General features: G+C 37.4%; 1 protein-coding gene across 9 annotated transcripts in view; it reads right to left on the bottom strand.

The window, feature by feature from the left end:
* Positions 1–21,326, bottom strand: part of brip1 (BRCA1 interacting helicase 1) — an 81,521-nt gene that overhangs the window by 34,512 nt on the left and 25,683 nt on the right. For 5 of the 9 annotated variants that reach the window (XM_077208281.1, XM_077208280.1, XM_077208279.1 and 2 more), the window contains 7 exons: positions 20,237–20,349; positions 20,059–20,141; positions 19,493–19,771; positions 17,474–18,178; positions 15,217–15,702; positions 15,047–15,137; positions 14,909–14,966 (listed from right to left, as the gene is read on the bottom strand). In XM_077208281.1, coding sequence (XP_077064396.1) covers positions 14,939–14,966; positions 15,047–15,137; positions 15,217–15,702; positions 17,474–18,178; positions 19,493–19,771; positions 20,059–20,141; positions 20,237–20,349 — 1,785 coding nt within the window. In that variant the 3' untranslated portion in view covers positions 14,909–14,938. Of the gene's footprint in view, positions 1–2,615; positions 2,704–14,908; positions 14,967–15,046; positions 15,138–15,216; positions 15,703–17,208; positions 18,179–19,492; positions 19,772–20,058; positions 20,142–20,236; positions 20,350–21,326 lie in introns of those variants that run through there. The other 4 variants (XM_077208285.1, XM_077208284.1, XR_013195944.1 and 1 more) reach the window with 3 other exon arrangements.

The following is a 21,326-nucleotide window of genomic DNA, read 5'->3' as shown; positions in this document are numbered from 1 at the left end:
ATGGTACCACCTCAACTCAACTAAGAGTGATAAAACAAAAAGCTTTTCATAATGGTTGATATGTCATCAAATTTGCAACAACATGCTTCCATATCTCATAGAAATCTGACCTTTTGACAGGCAGTACAATGATTGAAAACACATTCCTCCCTACAGAAGATTGTTACTTTAGTAGCAAAATCAACCATGACACTGCTGAAAGTGAAACTGAACTTCAATGTGTCGGTGCATTTCGTCATTGACATGGCATAAGACGCATCATCTAAACTAAATGACAAAGAAATCCAATTACACAACCTCTTCACCATTAATTAACAAAGAATCTTAGGACAAAGGAAATGAGACCCACTCAGGTCAAGCAAAAAACACTACAGAGTGAGAGTGACAGCAAGTAAAAAGGAATGCATAGAGCATAATAACTCTCCTTGTTTTTTCCCCACATGGTCTTTTGTTTTCAACTTTTCTTGTAAATTCCTGCTGGTTTGAACACAGCAGTTTGATACATCTTTACTTCTTGCAGACATGCTGACTAAGTTTTTCCTCTTCAATTAGACACAGTTTCCATTTTACTAACCCAACTAACATGGAAAACATTGTTACGCTGTATCCACACTCATCATGGTCATGGCCGATGTTCAAAGAGGTCATATTCTTATTGACCTTTGTTTATGGCTCATGTCTATATCTTATTTTCCAGACAAATTCCAACAATGCAAGACATGTCTAGTCAGGTACAGCGCGGTTTGGATTCTGACACAGATTCGAGAACGACTGAGAATGTTACCCTTAAAATATCAAAAGTTTATATTAGACCGGAATGGGGGTGCGGTCTGGTGACTTAAAAATATTTGAGAAAATGATCTTTGGTGCATTACAACATAATCAACTCACCATCACTGGTTACAAAATGTCAAATCATGGCACAATGGCCCACACCACAGTCCATATATTGCTTAGTTAGTGTATTCCTCATCTCTTTAAACAGCATTATGAATGTACAGTGGTTGGTTGACACATTTTGCTTATTTGCATGGGCACGGCTGTGTCCATAAACCATTGGGTGAATTAACCAGTTAACATTGCTGAGTGCCAAAACAAGAATCAAGGTAGGCTTACTAAAACGTAGAGGTCATTGAAGGAAAGTCGTATACAGCAGTTTAATAATCAAACCACCATGAACAACATCCCCATGACAGACAAGTGAACATTGCTGATACGAAAAGACATCTGAGCTTATTTATCAAGTAAAACATAATAGCTCGAAACACTAAAAAATCATTCTTATATTTAAAGCTGCAGTGCAAAGGTGTGAAAACAAGCACAAAAATGCATCACTTGCTCTTTTAGGTCATGTTCTCCAGGTCAGTGTGATTCGTTTATAAATGATCTAAAGGGCATGAACCAATCGGGTAAGTTGATCTATCCCCCAACTGACGCAACAGCTTGTCTCTTTCAATTCTTCATTCTCATCCGGATTGAACCAGCAAACATCCTTGTGTCACAAGAGTGAACTAGCACAGAGTGTCTAAAGTGCAGGCTTAGTTGATATCCCGTGAGTGTCCTAAACATGCATGGCAAACAATCTGTTCGTGCACAAAGATGATTGAAAAAGCATGTTGTGAACTCAAAGCACACACAAATCTATAAATAATAAATCCATCCGTGGTCAGTTTTACCTTGTTGAAGCTTTTACCTTGAGAACAAGTGCATGGAGAACAGTTATTACCAAAATACGAGTACACGTATACGAACCAGAAATATTCCTGTAAAAACAATCATTTAGAAATGAAAGCATCATGTAAGCTGTTGAAAATGGATGAATGACATTAAGATGATATAAACACTCTTAGTCCCTCTTCGTGAGAAAAAAGTATTAATAGTATTGTTTGTGACAGGTGGCAGTCTCTGCGATTAATCACTTATTCATATTTATCTTGTGCTTAATATCGAGAAGGAAATATTGACACAAAATTAACTGTTTATTAATGGTGTTAATCTAAATCAATCAATCAAATGTTGACCTGTAAAACACTCTTTTGGTGAAGCATTAAAAGAATCTGACTAGATAGGCTTGGTGAAGCCTGTAGGAACATACACTTCTAGCCTCTCCCAAAACTCACAGCTAGGCTCACGTCTCCCTGCTCCCCACCCTTGTTTGCTCTTTGGATTACTTTCATAGCTTCTGCCCCTATTGGTCTTTGTGCTGTGTGTTTGTTTATACGCTGTGAGCATAAGAGTGAGAGAGCACACAACTCTTTTGTTCAAGTGACAGCATGTGTGAGAAGGAGAATCCTTGGGCTTTCACTGTTCTTCAGCAGTAACACCCTCACTGCCATCAGCAACCTGATTGCTAATATAAAACATCACTCTAAAATTTGCGTTTTAAAGTGGCTCAACAGTTAGTCAGGTAAATATTGACTGCCAGCAATTAAATTTTTGCTCATGAGCAAGATTAAGTGGAGCTATGAAGCTACAGGCTATTGTGCAGAGCGTAGCAGAGGAGGAGACATCCATGACATGGAATTGGGTGACTCAAAATCATTTTTATTCCTTTGTCATCAGAAAAACAATAACTGTTTGCTGTTGAAAATCAAAGACGAGCAAACATGCCTTACCGTGTGAACGCTGCTCCTGATCTCACCTCTACTGTCACTAATCAACATACTGGGATGTTGAGGCTCGATTTTATTCCTCCAGAACATACTGTAAAAAATTATTGTAAATTTCAAAGAAAAAAGATAGCAAAAGTGCTACAGTAAAAAAAAAAAACTGAATAATTGGTTAACTAAGTAAAGCTAAAATATTACCATGCAGTGAAAAATGTTATTGTCAATATTTTAACATTGTATGTAATTTTAATGTAATTACAATATAATCTTTAATACATCACAGAAAAATACAAGTACTTTTACAGATAGTAACTGTTAAATGAATGTTTTTCTGTATAAGTAAAATATGTTTTTTAATTGCAAGTCACCTTAAAATTTATGGTGAGAAAAGGACATTCCCTAATCAAATCAGATTATAATTTATTAAATCAATTATGTATACTTGTACATAAATTAAAATATAAGTTTAATACACTAAAAAATCTAGTTACATTTAAACTAAAAAAAACCTGAACATAACAAATCATATATTTTAAATATATATTATATAAAATAATCATCATTGTAATACTGTTAATGATTTAAGAAAAGTAAGAAAATTATTGGTTTTAATATAATTTTGTGTGTGTGTGTGTGTGTGTGTGTGTGTGTATTAAAACTTGTATTTTCTGCAATAGTAATCAGGATTAAAATACCGGGAGATGAATTTGGGCCTAAGAAGTTGTGCTGGTCTAGACATGGGCACTGAAGGATCTCTTTGTGCTGTCAAGATGATGTTAGCTAACACTTATAAAACAACAAGTCAAGCCCCCCTGGGAAACCCTGTCGCTTTAGACACTCAATTAGTTTTGGGGGGTCAGCAATGTGTGCTCATAATCTTCCCTTACACACTTTAAAACTCCAAAATCCTCCCAAGTACGCCAGACCACAATAGCTTGCTTTGGTACACAAAGCATTTTTGGTGAAAACTGCTAGGACAGACAAATGATTTGCCTGGTACAAAAGAGAGATATTTGCTTGTGTTTGCATTGCTGATTGGTGGAGGCTTCCAGAAGTTTGAACAGCCGGTACTCTATCAGATGAGACTCAGAAGCAGATGTGCTTGCACCATTTGTGAAGAAAATAGGCAAGCTTAAATATCATCCACTTAGAGATAAGTAAATCTTCGCACGGCTCTCCCAAATCGTAAAGGAGGAAAGTTTATCTATTTGAATAAATATAAAGATGTGTGCAGAAGTGTTAGTGAACAGCACCCCCTGTCTGCAATCAAATGAGATGTAAAATAATGGGGTGAGAAGACATTTACTGATGCGGAAAAGAATGACGGGTTGAAGTGAGCACGTTGGAGACACCTTTGCGTTCCCAAAGAGGAGGGTAATTAGAGATGGCGCAACGATCCAATCGGCAAACTCAGGGATGCACCGGCCCTCCTCCCTCCTCCACTGCACAATTGGACACATGACTGGAGATGCACAACAGGGGAGCTGAGGCCTCACGGGCAAAAAGTGGGTCACGAATGAACGCCAATTAACAGACAATGATGGCACATTCAAATAAATCACCCTAAAAATGAGCGGAATGGTTACATCTGGGTCATATGACTCGACGAAGATAGTGATGTAGCTCTATAAGCATCCGTCCGAACACGACAGGGTTAACAGCTTCAACCATATCTGTGTTAATCTTACGTACCTCCTCCCAGTGCACTGGGAATGTGTACTATATTCACACAGCTAGTGGAGACACCTCTAAAGCTCCCTTTGTCTCTGTCAATAATCCTGTTTGCCTTCTCATTATCCCAAGCTTTAACGCCTCCGACTCATTCCTAATTCTGCAAACGGCCTTCACAAATACATACAGCTCAGCAGTGCTGCAGGACATGGCAATTATCAACATGTTCTCTTTTCTAATAGCAGTCCCTTGTTCTTGTCCCTTGACAGAATTGTTGTCACACAACCCTTCTCGGGGCTTTAAGAGAGCTAAGTTCTTCAGCCAGTCCAAGCCTCTGAGGCTGTACACAGCAAAGATGTCCTGCTGGTCATAACATACCAGCAGCACAGAGCCAGTGAGCTGCTATGAGGAGTTCAAAGGTTCAGGGGTATATGGTTGACATCACATCTTAAATCGATGACCATGTTTGAGATGATTGAGCAGAAAAGGAGGCAATAAATGGCAGTTGTGCAAAACCTTATTTGCACATATTTGTGTCAAACAGAGACAGTTGTGCATCTTTGTTGTGACATGGTTAAAACCCCGCTTCAGTTAAAGATGTCTTCAACTGTCTCAAGTGACTATGAAGGGCAGGGTAAGGATATTGTAAATCTATTCACATAAACCAGACTATGCTGGCAAATCAGCAGTGCTGTGGAGCATACTGCCATCTACTGGCCTTCAATGAATGAATGATTGAGTGTCCTAATAGATAAACAGGTCATTAAAAAAAACTCATATATACTCTCCATATGAAATATACATAATACTTATAAATATAGATTTAAAATATTTAAAAAGTAGTTTTAAAAGTAAATAAATATTGAAATTCTAATTTTTTTGAAACATCCACATACACAAGGTTGCTTTTTAAAAAAAAATATATTTAATTTTAAATATGTATTTATTATATTTATTGTATATACATTTAATTATATATCTATATATATCTATATCTATATATATCTATATCTATATATATATCTATATATATCTCAGACGTTTTAGATCAGTAAGAATTTTTGTTTTTTGAAAGTCTCTTCTGCTCACCAAGGCTGAGTACTTTTATAACATATACATATATATATATATATATATATATATACATATACATATATATATATACATATATATATACACACACACACACACACACACACACACACACACACACACACACACACACACACACACACACACACACACAATATTTCACAATTATTCCGTTTTTACTGTATTCTTAATTATGGTTAATAGATTCAGCCGTGGTCAACATAAAATAAGTTTTGAACGGTAGTGTATATACATTTATGCACATTACAATATAATTGTAAATATAAAAATATATTGTAGGTGTGCAAATCTGACAGTTGAAATGTCTTTCAAACACGCTTATTAAAAATTGACAAACAGAAACTGAGTGGTTTGGTTTTCAGCAAACAAAAAAAGAGGGAGATGCCGAGTATGAGAGCACCTCAATCTCTTTAAACATAATTGATAACAAAGCTTATCACTGCACTTTCCTGTGCTCTCAAAAACAATGCTTTGTTGGGTGTGATTGCAAAGTCAAAGAGAAAGCAAACACAGGTCCTAGTGAGAATAGGCGGCCACAATAGATCAGAGCAGCTCTTTAATGTAACACCTGCTGTCCAGGTCTGCAAGTCATTGTGCCCCTAACAAGGCACTCAGGGGCATAAAAGTACAGTGCTCCCTGGTCGCTTTTGTGGCCAGCTATGACTGTGTTTGCTTTCGAGGTGTTCTCCTGGTGTGACAGCGATGCTCTCATTGTCAGAAAGCCCATGGGCTTTGTGCTCTGACACGCAGAGGAAGGGAGGGGAGCTGCAGATGCGTGAGTGTGTCTGGACCTCGGCCAGTGGAGCTTCTCAACAGCGAGAGGCACCTGTGCCGACACCTCCCCTTGTTATTTTACATAAGTAATCCCTCGCTTGCTAAAGCACACAAACTTCTGAGCATGGATCCTTTCACCGCATAAGTGTCTTTCATCCTTTTGGAAAATGACAACATTGACTTGTTTTCAGTTTCTAAGGTATCACCTCTTTTGTTGTTGCCAAGATTCTAGCTTGGGGCTGTTCTGACACCATCTTGTTTTTTTGGGTGTGATTCCAGGTATAAGCCGGAAGACATTGAATTGAAAGTGATGGTATTTTATCTTTTTGACTTTGGAGGTCACACCTGTTTCTGGTCAACTTCGATTTTACTGAGAGGAAATGTAACTTGCTAACAACTTCTATAACACTTCATAATAAGGTTACATTAGTTACATTACAGGTGACATTAGTTAATGCATTAAGCATCAACCAACGATAAACACAACTTATAAAGCTTTTATTCATTGTTTAATGTTAATCTACACAATACATTTTTAACATTTAATTTTGTATAAATTAACATCAAACAGTAATAATGTAAACAATGGAAAACAAGAAATGGCTTATATGCCAACACACACAAAAGACACATTTATTTAATATTAGTCTAGATTAATAAATGCTTAAACAAATTGTCTGTTATACAATGAATTAACTAAAGTTAACAAATTAAACTTTTGAATTATTAACTGAAGCAAAGTATACAGTATTGATCCTTTAAAACAAAACACTTATTAATTTAATATTAGCTAGATAAATAAATGCTTTAAAAGGATTGTTACCTGCACGTTATCTAATGAATTAACCAATGCTAACAAATTGAACTTCACTGTAAAATGTTACCAGCTATTTAGGCAAAGATAATGTCAAAATTTATTGCAGCAAAAAGAAGCATAGAAAGAAGACAAAATAAGTCACAAGACATGGTTCAATTAAGTTGCAAAGATAAAAGTCAACTAACTACTCAGCAAAAAAGCACTTCGAATTCTTGCTGAAAGCCATTCTTTACACAGCCGCGCTTCCGATGACAATTCATTAGTTCTTCATAACTCATTCCATCTTTGTTGTACTGAATCCTTTTGAAAACCTTAAGACATTTAGCACTGTTGGCTTGTGTTCACATGCTAGACTCCCCTATCTGAAAGGCCTTAAACCAGTTTCATCCATTTGAAAATGAACACTACCGATCTTGGGTCGTGCCGAGCTGGATTAAAGACAACAGGAATAAAAGTGCTCAAAAGAGGCTAAATAAACAGTTGCCTTTCTCATGATGCTTATGCACCGTGTAATGATGAGTCAGGGCATGTGTTGAGTGTTGTGAAAGTGTGCATGCATAATTCACCCACCCCTGTCTCTTACACAGTCCGTCTTTCAACACACGGAGTGCCTCTGCTGTTCGGCTGCCACTTTTAAAGTCCTCTGAAGTCGCCTTTAGACAGAGGCACGAAGGGGAAGGGTGCGCCCTAGTATGTGTCTGTGTATAAATCCTGCATCAGAGCTGTCTCTGCCTGCACATTAGGGCAGATGTCTGTCAGCAGAGTTCATTTGCTTAAACAAACCGCCGTGGCACTCCACATGTGGCCCCCATTCATTAGCGTGGCACTTGAAACCTTGCGTGTTTTGACACACTGTGTCTCAGAGCTTCCAATATTTACACAACCACAGACCACCTACATTCTAGCGAGGCACACAAATGCGCTAACAGGCGCGCATACGCACTTCTAAAGCATTCAATTTTCACTTAGGTTTCCTTCACTCATTTGCAAGCTCTAAAAGAGGAGCCGCCGGGCATTCTCTCACAGCCAGGAGATTTTTTTTTTTCACACAAACCTTTACAAACAGATGTAGCATCCATCATTCTGGGAGCTGGCAGCTGGATTTAACAGTAGACGATTGATTGGTTTCTCTGAATGAAATCGCTATCGACTTGTTAAGAACATGCTTACTGTTTACTTAGTTATGGTGCTCAGGCATATTGCATATCAAAATAAAAACCCTGTGGAAAAGTCATGTAAATTAATTAAACTTATTACTTATGCCTTATATTGGGACATCATAGGGAGAGACTCTGGCAATGCAATTAATATTATTACATTACACTTAATTCATCCGGTATGATGACCTAACATTTTTTAAAGCATTTATTAATCTAGTTTAAGGTTAATTTATAAATAAATTAGTGTTCTTTGTTAATAATACATAATGTATATTTAAACCCCTTGAAATGTTAAAAATATATTCATGTATTCAAATTAAAATTAACCAGGATTAGTAAATGATGTAAAAATACTGTTCATTGTTATATCACATTAATTACTGCATTAATAATGCTAACGTAGAACCTAATTGTACAGTGTTAACATTATTATAAAGTAGTAATTATTAATACTGAAAATGACCTGCTTTTCATCCAACCCCACATAAAATAAAATAAATAATGCAGTAATAATGAATATAGTACTTTAACAATCAAGATATTTCTTATTGTAAATCGCCCCTCCAACAACTGTTTTTTTTTTTTTTTTTTACTTTAAAGACAGAAAGAAAACATAACTTGGAAAAACCTGAATAAATGAGGTAACCTTATTTTATTGGAAAAGTCATGTCAATTTATTAAACTTACTTATTACTTGTGCCTCATAGTTTCCTAACTTAAGACTGTGAAATTAATTAAAGATTCCACTGGCATCCAAATGTATTGGTAAGTCTGTATCAGATTAGTCAAAATATTTAACAAAAAAGATAGGGGCAATATGTAGATATGGGTGTTCAAATAAGGTAGAAGCCTGTGAAAGTCACATATACATAAAGCTATTTGGCAGTTAAACTAGAAATTCTCTGAAAGGTCGTGTTTTGTTGTGTGTTTGTCTCAATGTACAACAGAACCATACAGAACACTACACTGCAACTTAACCTGAAAAATGCCAGCATTGCCCTACAAACAAGACAAATAATAAAGGACTGGAATTTTAAAAAAAGTCCAAACAAAGATAAACATAAACACACACAGTGGAGTATGAGGGAAAGAACAAGTGCCTAAATTCAATTAAATTTATGACCTTCATCGATATCACACAAAATAGCTTGTATGCAGCATTTAGACGACAGCAAATCACTAACAGCATGGAACATCTACCAACAAGACGCTGAGTCACTGATTTACCTTTAAACTCAGCAAGGAAATCACATATTGCCCCTTAACATTCTTTGGTGAGGTAGGGGACAGACCTTCAAGAGCATAGTTATTTAGCACCCTGGGCAGGAAGGTGTGCTCTCTCCTCCAATAGGAGCCAGCGCTGGGTCTAACAGCATGGCATAAAGACCGCCAAGGCTCATAGCTCAGGTAATCCCCGCTATGATCAGCACCGAGGAGACAGTTCTCCCAGAGTAGTGAACTTCACAAGCTTTCCACCTAGCCTACAGCGAAATCAAAACCACATGGTGGAATCAGACAACTTTATAGGCACCTACATCACAAATCAAGGGTAATGTGAGGTAATATATGAGCAGTCTAGCAATACCACAGCAGAACAGGACAATGAGAGGCTGTTACCCATTGTCTGGCTGCTTTGCTGTTGTCTGTGGCTCTTTACCAGACAGTGCTATTACCTGAATCATGCAGAAAGAATTAAAATAATCTCTGTTCAATCTAGGCAAACGGTCTGTCTGCCTATTGGGAATCAGTTAGTTCCAAAAGGGTTTAAAACACAGAGTGACTAGAGAAGAAAAAGTACACATAATACCTAGAAACATGCTACATTTGTAGAGCTGATTTACAAAACTCTCTTAGGCCCCGCTTACACCTGGCATCAAGATGTTTTGGTCGATTGGATCACAAGTAGATGAGGGAGACACATGCATGTTTACACCTGATCTTTTAATCTGTCTCTTTTGTCCACTTCCAAAAACTTCTGTCCTGATTTCTTTGAGGGGAGGGTCTATGGGCGGGTAAATGTATGAGTTTTTTCAGATATTTCGATCTATTAGATAAAATAACTTGCGCATTTTACATATGAACGTGCCCGGAAAACATATGAGAGCAGCAGCTTTTGTTTCTGTTTGATAGCCACAAGAACTCGCCGAACATGGTGAGTGCGTGACTCACTAGGGTCTTCAGCCGACAAAGTTTAAATTCCGTCTGGCTAGTGCGCTTCCCATAATGTTTACACAAGAAGTCAGTAAGCGAAGAGTAGGCGGTCAATTGTGGCTGTTCGAATGCTTTCGACCACATGAGCATTTGCACTACGAAAGCAATCCCTTTGAATGCGTTTTCGACTACCTCTGGAAGTGGTTGAAAGTGGACAAGCTCAAAACGTTTTAGATCCCATTTACACCTGTATTTAGCATCGTTCACTTGTGATCACATCGACCAAAACGCATCTTAATACCAGTTGTAAACAGGGCATGACTGAAACACTGACAGGCTGGAGTCCAGATACTGCCTGTTTCAATATAAGGTCCATCTCTATTAAAAAAGTCAATTTTATTGATTCACTAATGTGTTTCAACATAAATGTTTAACTGTATTAATTAAACAACTCATGATTACTCTCTCATAATTAGGTAATCAATTTCCTACCAAATGGAAATTACAATAGGGAGTTACCAAATCAGTCCCAAGTCTTTAATTGATTAAACTAATGGCCATTCCAACACTAAAAAAACTACATGAAAGAGCCATTCATTAGTCGACAAACCTTCAGATACACGTATATAACTAGTACTAGCCTATGTGCATGAAAATGGAAATAATAAGCATTAGAAATATGCACTGGAAATACGATTTGTCTTTAAAAAAAGATATGATCCACAAAACAAAACAAAAAAAGAAGAAAAAAAGAGAAAAAAAAAAGAAAAATAAATAATATACACAACAGTGAAAATGTATCTGTCAAGTATGCCACAAAAGAATAGACACTAATACTTTTGATATTTAGACTAACACATCAGAGTAACTCAGTCACCTAACTGACAAGTGGTCTATATGATTTAACAGATTACAGAAAAAAAAACCTTTTAAAAGGCTTTAAGTAAACAACAGCGGATGAACCATAAGAAAGAATGTCTATACTCAGCTCAGTCTACTTATCAAACTGTTAATTCAGATTAAGCGTTTAATTCTGAATAAACCTCTGAAAGAAATCCGGGTTTTTTGAGCAAGGGGCTCCAAAAGTATAACCCAAGCCAATATTTGACAGCTGTGTCTGCAGACAGATTGAGGGGGAGATGTTTAAGATGATCAAAACCGGCCAACAGCGCCTTCAGAGCTTCAGACTTGAAGATATAATGTTGGAAACAACACATGTAATGAAAAATCTAAATTAAACTGTTTTATAACTTGCGCCCATTCTTAAAACCAACATTTATAGTAATTTTAACAGTATTAAAGACCAAAGACGTGAGGCATGTTAGACTTGTTGTTCATGTGTTCCCTAATACCTTTGTCTGCTCATGAGCCAATTATTGTCAGAGATTATAGGTCTAAACCTCTAACAGAGCCTCTTTAGCCCATAAGGGTTTTTATTCTGAATCCGGGCTGTAAAAACTGGCATCCAAGCCAGTACAAGATGGTAACATGACAGACAGATTAACCAAAATGAGGATTAGCTATCCATTACATTAAAGTTTGCTCCTCACCTACCTAGTCGCATCCCCCTTAAAACAAAAAAACAAAATGGATTTATCAAGACTGGTGCAGACGGTTGCCGCAGCAACAAACATTCAGTGACTAGGCAACCGCCTGTCCACAAGCCACTGCTAGTTAAAGCACCCAAACCCAAAACACAAGCAGTTATAACATCACCCGTCCCTAACAATGCTATCACAGCTTCCTTTGCTGTGCAACGTGATGCCTTGGGTACACTACACGCTGCCTCAAATACAGCACAAAACCTTTGAATTCATGTCCAGTTCAACGGAGGCACTGTGACATACAAAAACATCTGTATGAATTAAAATATATGAAGTTAATGTTTAAAACAAATTCCTAAAGCCCCACCAAAATATTAAAAACGGATTTTAAAAAATATACAACATTAAAAAAAGCTATGCGAAGCAATGTTTTCTTTGGTTTCATTCAAAAAGCAGTGAAGTGAAAAGCTCTGCTCTGAATGATCACATTTTATACTCTGTGAAGCGTGATAATTTCCTCTCATGAGACAAAATGATCCAGTTTAATTACAAATATAACGTTAACCTCCGTAATGGGGTCAGGGTTTGTCAACCTTCCTCCTCCACATTAAAAACACCAAACTACGCCATGTGCGCCAAGCTCCCTACAGGCTGTGAATAATGGCCAATTATTTAATGTGCCCTCAACGTCCTCGGCCATTATGAACTAAAGTTTGAACGGCGTTGAGAGGTAACGGCTGAGGCTAACACCTATGAGAGCTGTCAAGCTCTGCTCTAAGGCAAAGACAAAAGGCCAAGAAGAAGAAAAAAATATGGGCCAGCGGTATCAGAACAGCAGTGATTACATTGCCAGCATCAGAAGAAACCTCCATTATACACCAACGGGAGATGTGATTGTGGGATGGTGGCCGTGAGAATGATGGGATGTCACCTCTGGGGAGTTTGTCGGCCCCATGCTACAGTGTATATGGCCCAGATGGAGGTCAGGCCAGAGGGGTGGAAGATTTGTCAAGTTGAGCAGGGGACAGGAGGGTGACGAGAGCTGACTGCAGCATAAGTTTAAAGCAGGTGGTGGGCTGTGATGAAAATGGCTCAAGGACATATTTCACACGTGCAGCAACTTTTCCTTACATAAAACAAGCAAAACTAGCAGTCTCAAGTGTGTTTTTAAAGTGTGACAGAAGTTGCATCAACAGCACAAGGTGACACTTAAATTTATTTCAAGTTAAAATATACTGAAAAATAGGGCTGTACAGTATATTGTGCCATAATGGATATGGGTTGAAATTAGATATTTTTTAAATGATCTGCATCATTATCAGCTATTTTTACATCTAGATTTCCTTTGCTTTCACCTAATGCTCACTTAAAAACACAAATAATATAATAACACTGTTAAATGTTAATTTTAAGCAAATCTTGAAGTTAATATTCTTTTTCATACTGTACATCAAAGTTAGCGTTTAAAGTGATTATTTTTATTGTTTAATTTCTAATTGAAGACAAAATGGTATGGAATTTATACGTAATTGCCTATAAACTATTTTTTTTTACTCTTAAGCTTAACGAGGCTGCATTTCTCCCCAAAACACATTTAAAACTTTTTTTTTTTTTTTTTTTACAATTTTATTAGAATTTAATAAAACTGATTAATATATTTTACAATGCAATTTATTTCTGTGATGGCAAAGTGGAATTTCCAGCATCATTACTCCAGTCTTTCCTTCAGAAATCATTCTAATATACTGATTTGGTGCTCATAATTTTGTTTTATCATCAATGCTGAAAAAGGTTGTGCTGCTTAATATTCCACAAACATCTGAATGATTGAAAATTTTAAAATAAAAGTGTTTTGACACTTAAATATTGTCCTGAATCAATGGGTCATTGGAGTCTAGACACACCACAAACATTAAAAATGAATGACTACAAACTGCAGACTTTGTGGATCAATAAACGTATGTGCATGTGTACGGGTGCAGTCTATGATAGCCTATTAACAACACCAATAAGCCCTTAGTGTATGATTTTGATCAATATTTCACACAATATTAATTGCTTTACTTAATTATTGGACAAGATCTCTAATAGAAAAACACAATGAAGTTATAATGACATTTTAAGTTTCTCTCCATGGCTTCCTTTTTGTGTCTAAGTACCTGTCTGATTCTGGTTTAATTAAGGCTCAAGGACTTCCAATCAATAAGGATTTTTTCCCAGTTTGAAGAATTCCATCCATATGGCGTCATACAAGAGCACGGTGGACATTTATGCATGTGCAAGGTTCGCAAAAACATGAAAAACAGAGTGCATTTCTGTGCATTTTTTTCATAGTGACACTGAGGATCTCATCACTAAGAATATAAACGGATCATAAAAGGAAAACCAAAATGATCTATTTAATTACGTGAGGCATGGAAATATTGAATACTTTGTCAAATAATTTGCTTTTCTGGCAAAAATTCCAGTCTGAAAGACCTTGCAGGGTCAAAATGCATCATTATGGCTCATCTACCTTCCCGTCAGGTAAATAGGACTGCCCTGATCTACTTAGGACAAAAAGGATAGTAGTTCTTTACACAAGTAGCAGCAAAGAACACACCCCAATGGGACACTAAGGTGTGTCACACTTGGATGTGGTTATCTCAGAATAAGAAAAAAAACTGTTTACAATATGTAGACTACTTTTCAAAGGTTTGGAGCCAGTAAGACTTCTTTCTTTTGCTTTTGAAAGGAATGAATATTTTATTCAGCAAGAACGCATTGTTCAAGAGTGACGAGAACGATTTTTATATTGCTAAAAAAAAAATCAATTTCAAATAAAAGCTGTTCTTTGGAACTTTTCTTGATAAAAAAAAAAAAATTAAATGTATCACTATTTCTACAAAAAAATGTAGCAGCACAATTGTTTTCAACATTGATGATAATACAAAATGTTTCTTGAGTACCAAATTCCCAAAGATTCATGTGACACTGAAGACTGGAGTAATGATGCTGAAATCAGCTTTGCCATCACTGGAGTGGAGTGTTATGTTTTGGCAATAGTCATCATACCATCATTTCCCTTACCTTGGTCAAAGGACTCCAGCTCAAGTTCATTCACAAAGACAGATGTACTGGATAACCGCTGGAAGAGAAAGGCTCCATGTCACAGAAAGTAAATTCAACCACTGAGCATCCACTGCACAATGAAATTATTTGGCTAACCTCTGTGCTTGAGAATGTCTGTTCTCATGTGCCATTTTTGGCTTCTTTGGCTGTCTGTTCTTCCTTAGATATGATCTCTGAACTTTAATACCTGTTCATAGAAACATCTCTAAATATTAAGAAATGAATTAATACATAGAATTTAAAGACATATAAACAGATTTTCCTACCTGTTTGGGTCTCCAAGTTGTCATTCTGCACCTCTACAGATGTAGGAGGCAAAGGTTTGAAATTTAAACAAGTGCCAGCTTTACTAGTTCTTCTCTCCCCCTCTAACCTCTCTGCAGATGAGACCTCTGATGCCCCATGATGCCCCAAGGGTCTCTGGGTTGGGTGTCTGACTGAATCTCTTCGTTTGGCTCCGTGTAGTGGCACTGCAATGGCATTTGTTCTGGCATGGGTGAATTGGTTGTGGATGACTACACTTTGTACACCGCTACCATTTTCCGGTCCAAAATCCTCAGCTTCTCTTAATTTCTGCTGGCTACCTCTATGTGTGTGCTTTGTCTCCTTTCTATTCAGGATATGGCCTCTCATTTTCTGGATTAGCTCTGGTTTGAGTGAGGTTGGAGGCCTTGAACTAGTTTTGTGTGGATTTTGAGCTTGCCACTTCACTGACACTCTCTCCCTGATCCTTGCATCTGAACTTTGACCTGCTGAATTCAAGCACAAGCACCTTCAGAATGAGCATTGAGAAAATCATAATGCCTGAACACAATAATGCTTAAAACAGTGGAAAAAAGCTTTCTTGTGGAGCATTGCTCTGATTAAAATAAACATTAAACTGATTGTGGACAGAGAAGGGCTGATTTAGGCTAATTCAATTAAATTTATTAGTTTAATAAAGGGCTAGCTGGGGCAGGGTCCAACTGTTTCACAGTCTTGCGTGGCTGCAGACAGCTTATTAGGACGTCTTGATCTACACACATTCTCACTCCTTAGCCTTTAGCATCCTTATTCAGATTGATACTAATGGGTCGGTCTCAGCCCGCCATGCAATTACAATAACGAACTGGCTGCCTCCGCACAGGCCAGATGAAGAGGGATGAGCTTTAATAAAATTTATTCTACGGCCCCCACATTAACGGTGTCGCTGTTTAAGCCCCTCTAACAAGACAAATCTTGTCAGGCTGATGGGGGTTAATTTGCCCCCACATCCCCCAACCTCAATTCCTCCTAACTGTGCAAAATCTCAGAAAAAAAATCTAATTTAATATGTTCCTTGGAACGTAATGTGAGGGATAACATATTCTAGAGTTCAATGTAAGTTTATAACAGTGAGAGTACTGGAATATTCCAGCCAGTAACAACACCTTTCAAAAACAACATCTATAAATGCATTATTCTTCAGTTGTGAATGTATGTGGAACAAATACTTTAACCACATACAGCCCTACTTACGAATTTAAATACTAAGAAACCTTTTTCTAGCTCTAACAGACAGCCAGAATTATGATTCTAATTTTATTATAAATTTATGCTAGTCCAATTGGTTACTGTCAAATATTCAACAATTTTTCCATTACATTTTAAAATAAACAAACAATAAAAAAAATTGTGCGGAACATTTTAATAAATATACAATATAATTTTTTTATTAATAATAATAATAGCAAAAATTGACAATAACAACTTATTCATTGTTGTTTGAGGTTGTGGAAACAGAAGAAGAGAAACATTTTAAGCAAAATAAACGATTTAATTTATTTATTTATTTTTTAAATTCTACTAGTATTATGCTAATAAGCCAATATGATTACTATCAATATTAACAATAACATTTTTAATAACCACTATTAAACATTTTAGTGTAGAAATTGCTCGATTCATTGTTAATTGTGTGCTTATGTGACAATTATTCACATGTTATCATTTCGTCAAGCTGTTAGTGAGAGGGAGACAGAAAGAAGCAGCTTCCTGTGCCTGTTTACAACTCGTTTGCCCTTGGCGCCCCGGACACCCGGCACTACACAGCTGTCCCCGTTTACATCCAAAGTTCACACAAATAAAATTTTACTGCCCATTAATTTCTGAGTAAAAATGCAGAACCTCTCAGCCGAGTGAAATCAGCCATGTAAACTCCTTCCAGTTTTTAGTTGCCATAGCACAGTACATCTCATTAAAATCAACTCGGTCAAGACATCACGTCACAGAGTCGAGGATGCGCTTGTCACTTATTTTTAATAATTCTTATAAAAGATACACATGTGTTTGGGAGCATATTAAAGACAAATCAGCAGCCATGTGTTTTGTTTTTTGGGTTTGGATAAAATACACCAATTAAGACAATACCATTATTACAACAAAAAAGACAATAGATTATTAATTAAAAAAAGAAACACAAAGTTGAACATTATCAGTCATCAATTGTGATGATGCATGGTTGGCTGGTTGGGGGCACAATTTTAAAATAGTTGGTGAGTTTACCTGATGCTTCTGATGTGCTCGGCCCTTTCTGCCTAGATCTGGAGAGTCTACGTGACCGACTACTGCTGGCACCATTTTGTGAGGCAGGCACATTCTCAAAGTCTGTACTACAGTATAATTCTGTCTGCTCTCCACTACCCTTTAATAATGTGTTGTCTGGGACAGTGCTGCTCACAATGTCTTCGGACAATGTCCTCTTTCCCTGCTCTAAACCAATCAGATCCTCCAAAAGAATGCTGGCTGTGCTGTTAGCAGGATGGCTGACTTCTGCAGGAGATCTTTCCACCTCAGTAGACACTTCCTTCTCTTCCCCGTCTCCTTCAAACAGCTCAGGGCTGTAGAAGATACTTTGTTCACCCTCTTCAGTGTCATCAAGGTCCATTCCACTGGTGTTCTGCTTCAAGGTAGAGTTAGGGGTCACAAAGAGCTGCGCAAGTTGAGGTTCAAATGAGCTGTCATTTAGGTCAGGAGCACCATTTATTTGGTTATTTGGTGTCACAGAAAGCACAGGAATAAGTCCCTTCTGAACTCGCTTGTTCACCGAATTTGCATCCTGCTCGGATTGAAAAATAGAAGTCTTGAATTGGCTACTGACTGGAGAGGAGGTGAAGAGATGGCCTGTAGGCCATGCCGTTCTGTGGACATTACGTTCTCTGCTTGGCAATGTGATTGGTTCAGATGGATGCTGTATACACTTTTGGTCACCTGTTGAAACAGACAGACAAAAAAACATCAGTGACAGACAATTATACAAAATCAAAGCAGAATCTTTGGTTGAAACACTACAGCCAGCATTGTCCCACAGACAAAACCTGTTTGATGGCTAGCTTTGATTAAGTGGTGGAGCACAGGGTGTCTATGATAATTGTGGGCTTTAGTTTTGAGTCCTCAATAGTGTTTGTGTGTCTGAATGAGTGGAGTCCCTGATTTATTCTCAAGTGTACGCAAATACTCGCGTTCAATCTACCACAAACAAAGGTCAAAGGGATTTCATTAAAAGCAACCGTCAAGACATCTGCTCATCCCAATGATGTTCAGTCAGTCGGGGGCCACAGAGTCTGACAGGGGCAATGAGGAGTGAAGTGCATGTACAGTACACACGAATACATGTACTTACCACAGAAACGCACAATCACTTACCAGAATACCCACAATGTTAAAGGAATAGTTGACCCAAACATAAATTTGGTCATTGTTTACCCACCCTCATGACGTTCAAAATACTTTCTTATAGAGACTTTTTTTCTGTGGAAAACTAAAGGAGAAATGCTGAAGAATGTTTGTTTGTTTGCATCCACTAGCTTTCAAACGTTTTAGGTCAGTTTTTTAATTGTAATATTTTTGAAAGAAGTCTCTTATCCTCACCAAAGCTGCATTTATTTGATACTATTTTAAAATGTATGATGTATGTATAATGTATATATTCATGTGAAAACAAAACTGAATTCCATCAGCCATTGCTCGTCTTCAGTGACACACAATCCTTCAGAAATCATTCTAATGTTGTGTCCAAGAAACATTTCTTATCAATATCAATGCTGAAACCAGCTGTGTTGCATATTTTTGTGGGAAATATGGTAGTGTATATAGTGAATGTGGGATTTGGGCTAAAAAAAAAAAAAAAAAACACCCCTTGTGCAATATTCAATATCATCCGAAACCATACGATCTCTTTTTTTTTCATTTTGGTTCCACAAAAGGAAGGCCATGTTTGTTTACAATGAGATCCGGGTAAGTCAATTATTTTTAGGTGAACTATTTTTAGGTGAATTATTTTAATTTTGAGGTGAACTACTCCTTTAAACAACACAAAGAGCAAGTAATAAATAAGTAGGCCTCATTATAAAAGACAGAAATAAAAGTACTTCATGGAAGTGGGCCTGTAATGGAGTGAGCCAGGAAACCGTTGGCCCAACAGTTATTCATCATCACCAAATACACTGACTTTAGAGCCCTAATGAGATTGTTAAACAATTGACTATTAAGCATTATCGTTAAGTTTCCACCCAAGCAATATACCTGATTCAGAAGACCTGCTCTCAGAGTTGGCTGCCTGCACCTCGGTGTGTAGGTTTGGCGGTGCAGGCTGAGGGTCAAATGGCTTGTTGGGGGTGATTATCTCAGGAGGGGGAGAGGTAGCATTGGAAGGGCTAGGGTATTGAGGGACAGTCTGAGATTGTGTCTCTTCGAAGGTCTCTAGTGCCCCCCGCTGGCCTTGAGAAAAGGACTCCAGGGACTGCATGGCGCCAGTGAAGGTGTCATGGTGCCTCACTAGCTGACGCACCCATTTTGACAGGCCTGAGAGAAGAGGACAGCAGCGTTTGACAAACATTCAACCACTCTACATGACCACAATTTTCATAACACTCGACCACAGTGCTGAGGTGTAGATTTTCAAGTAATGAATGTTTTCAACCCATCACTGTTACATGTAAAAGAGCAAGACCTTATGTACACATTATCTGGCCGCAGCCCACAGTCTAACAAGCCCCTGCGCTAGGTCATTATCTCCATCTAGTGATACAGAAATGTAACTACAGCTGGGTGATATAATGGCAAAATCATTTTTAAAGATTCTACACCACCTGTGATGTATTTGTTTGGGTTCGTCTTAAACCGGTCGTCTACCAGTATAAGTGCCCCCCAGTCATTTCGATGTCGAATACACCTAGGACGTCAGCAAACATATTGTTACACCAAATTGATCTCAAAAGATTTGTGTCAGACTAACTCCATAAAGATCAACCCTGAAATGGCTTTTACCTTCCGAGTGCCTGGTTTAGTGCCCGATATGCTTGGATCTCGTACCAGCGCCCACCAGGCAGAAGTCCTCGTGACTTGGCATGCTTGTCATTATATTTCATCTTTAGTTCAACCTGCAATGCAAAAACAATGACTCGGACTAAAGTAGTCTCTAAACACACTAAACAGAATTTCAGGTGATGGTCGGGATACAAGATAGAAGTGCATTTTAGAACCAAGGTTTCCACACATTTTGGAAAATTAATTTTTATGATGTTTGTAATTGCAGAATGAACATAAGCAGAATTATACATTTCTATTGTATTCAAGAAATGTTTCATGATCACAAAATCAGCATATTAGAATGATTTCTGAAGGATCATGTGAAACTGAATACTGGAGTAATGATGCTGAAAATTCATCTTTGCTAACACAGGAGTAAAGTGCATTTTAAAATATTTTGAAACAGAAAACAATAATTTTGAATTGTAAAATATTACTTTCACTGCATTTTTATTAAATAAATGCAGCCTTGGTGAGCATAAAATACATTATAAAATCTTGCTGACCCCAAATCTTTGAACCATAGCCTATACATAGAAATTTCCATGACTTTTCTATGATTTCCCCCCCGCAATTTATTCATTTAAGAGGCCTGGGAAATATCATTTTAAAGTTCCAGGTTTATAATTGCAGAGTGTTCCAGGACCGTGAAAACTCTGTGGAACTCCTGATGAACAGATTCCATGCTGAGCAATATAAACAAACAGCATATAATTAGTTGAGTGCTGTTAAGTGTCACATTTTCATGTTTTGTGACCGGAAGGTTGCTGGTTTACTCTCAAGGAGCAATCCAAGAGTCAATCCCTAAACATTCTGTTTAACTTCGCCTCTTGTGTTTCACAAAAGAAAGTAAGTCATATACAGTAGGTTTAAAATGACAGTAAATTATGGCAGAATTTTTGTCATGTACAAACAATGATTCTATTCTAAACTTAGTAGGCAGTATACATTTTTCTTCACAAACTTCACATCAGAAGGCCCGGCAGGCCACACCTGGGTGTGCTGTGGCACACCTGGGCAGCTGTGTCACCATCGTACCACCCATACA

Source organism: Siphateles boraxobius, unplaced genomic scaffold (genome assembly GCF_051911475.1).
Source record: "Siphateles boraxobius isolate OS27281-9 unplaced genomic scaffold, OSU_SipBor_1 6, whole genome shotgun sequence".
Classification (NCBI taxonomy): Eukaryota; Metazoa; Chordata; class Actinopteri; order Cypriniformes; family Leuciscidae; genus Siphateles; species Siphateles boraxobius.
This window is presented reverse-complemented; position numbering and strand designations above follow the sequence as displayed.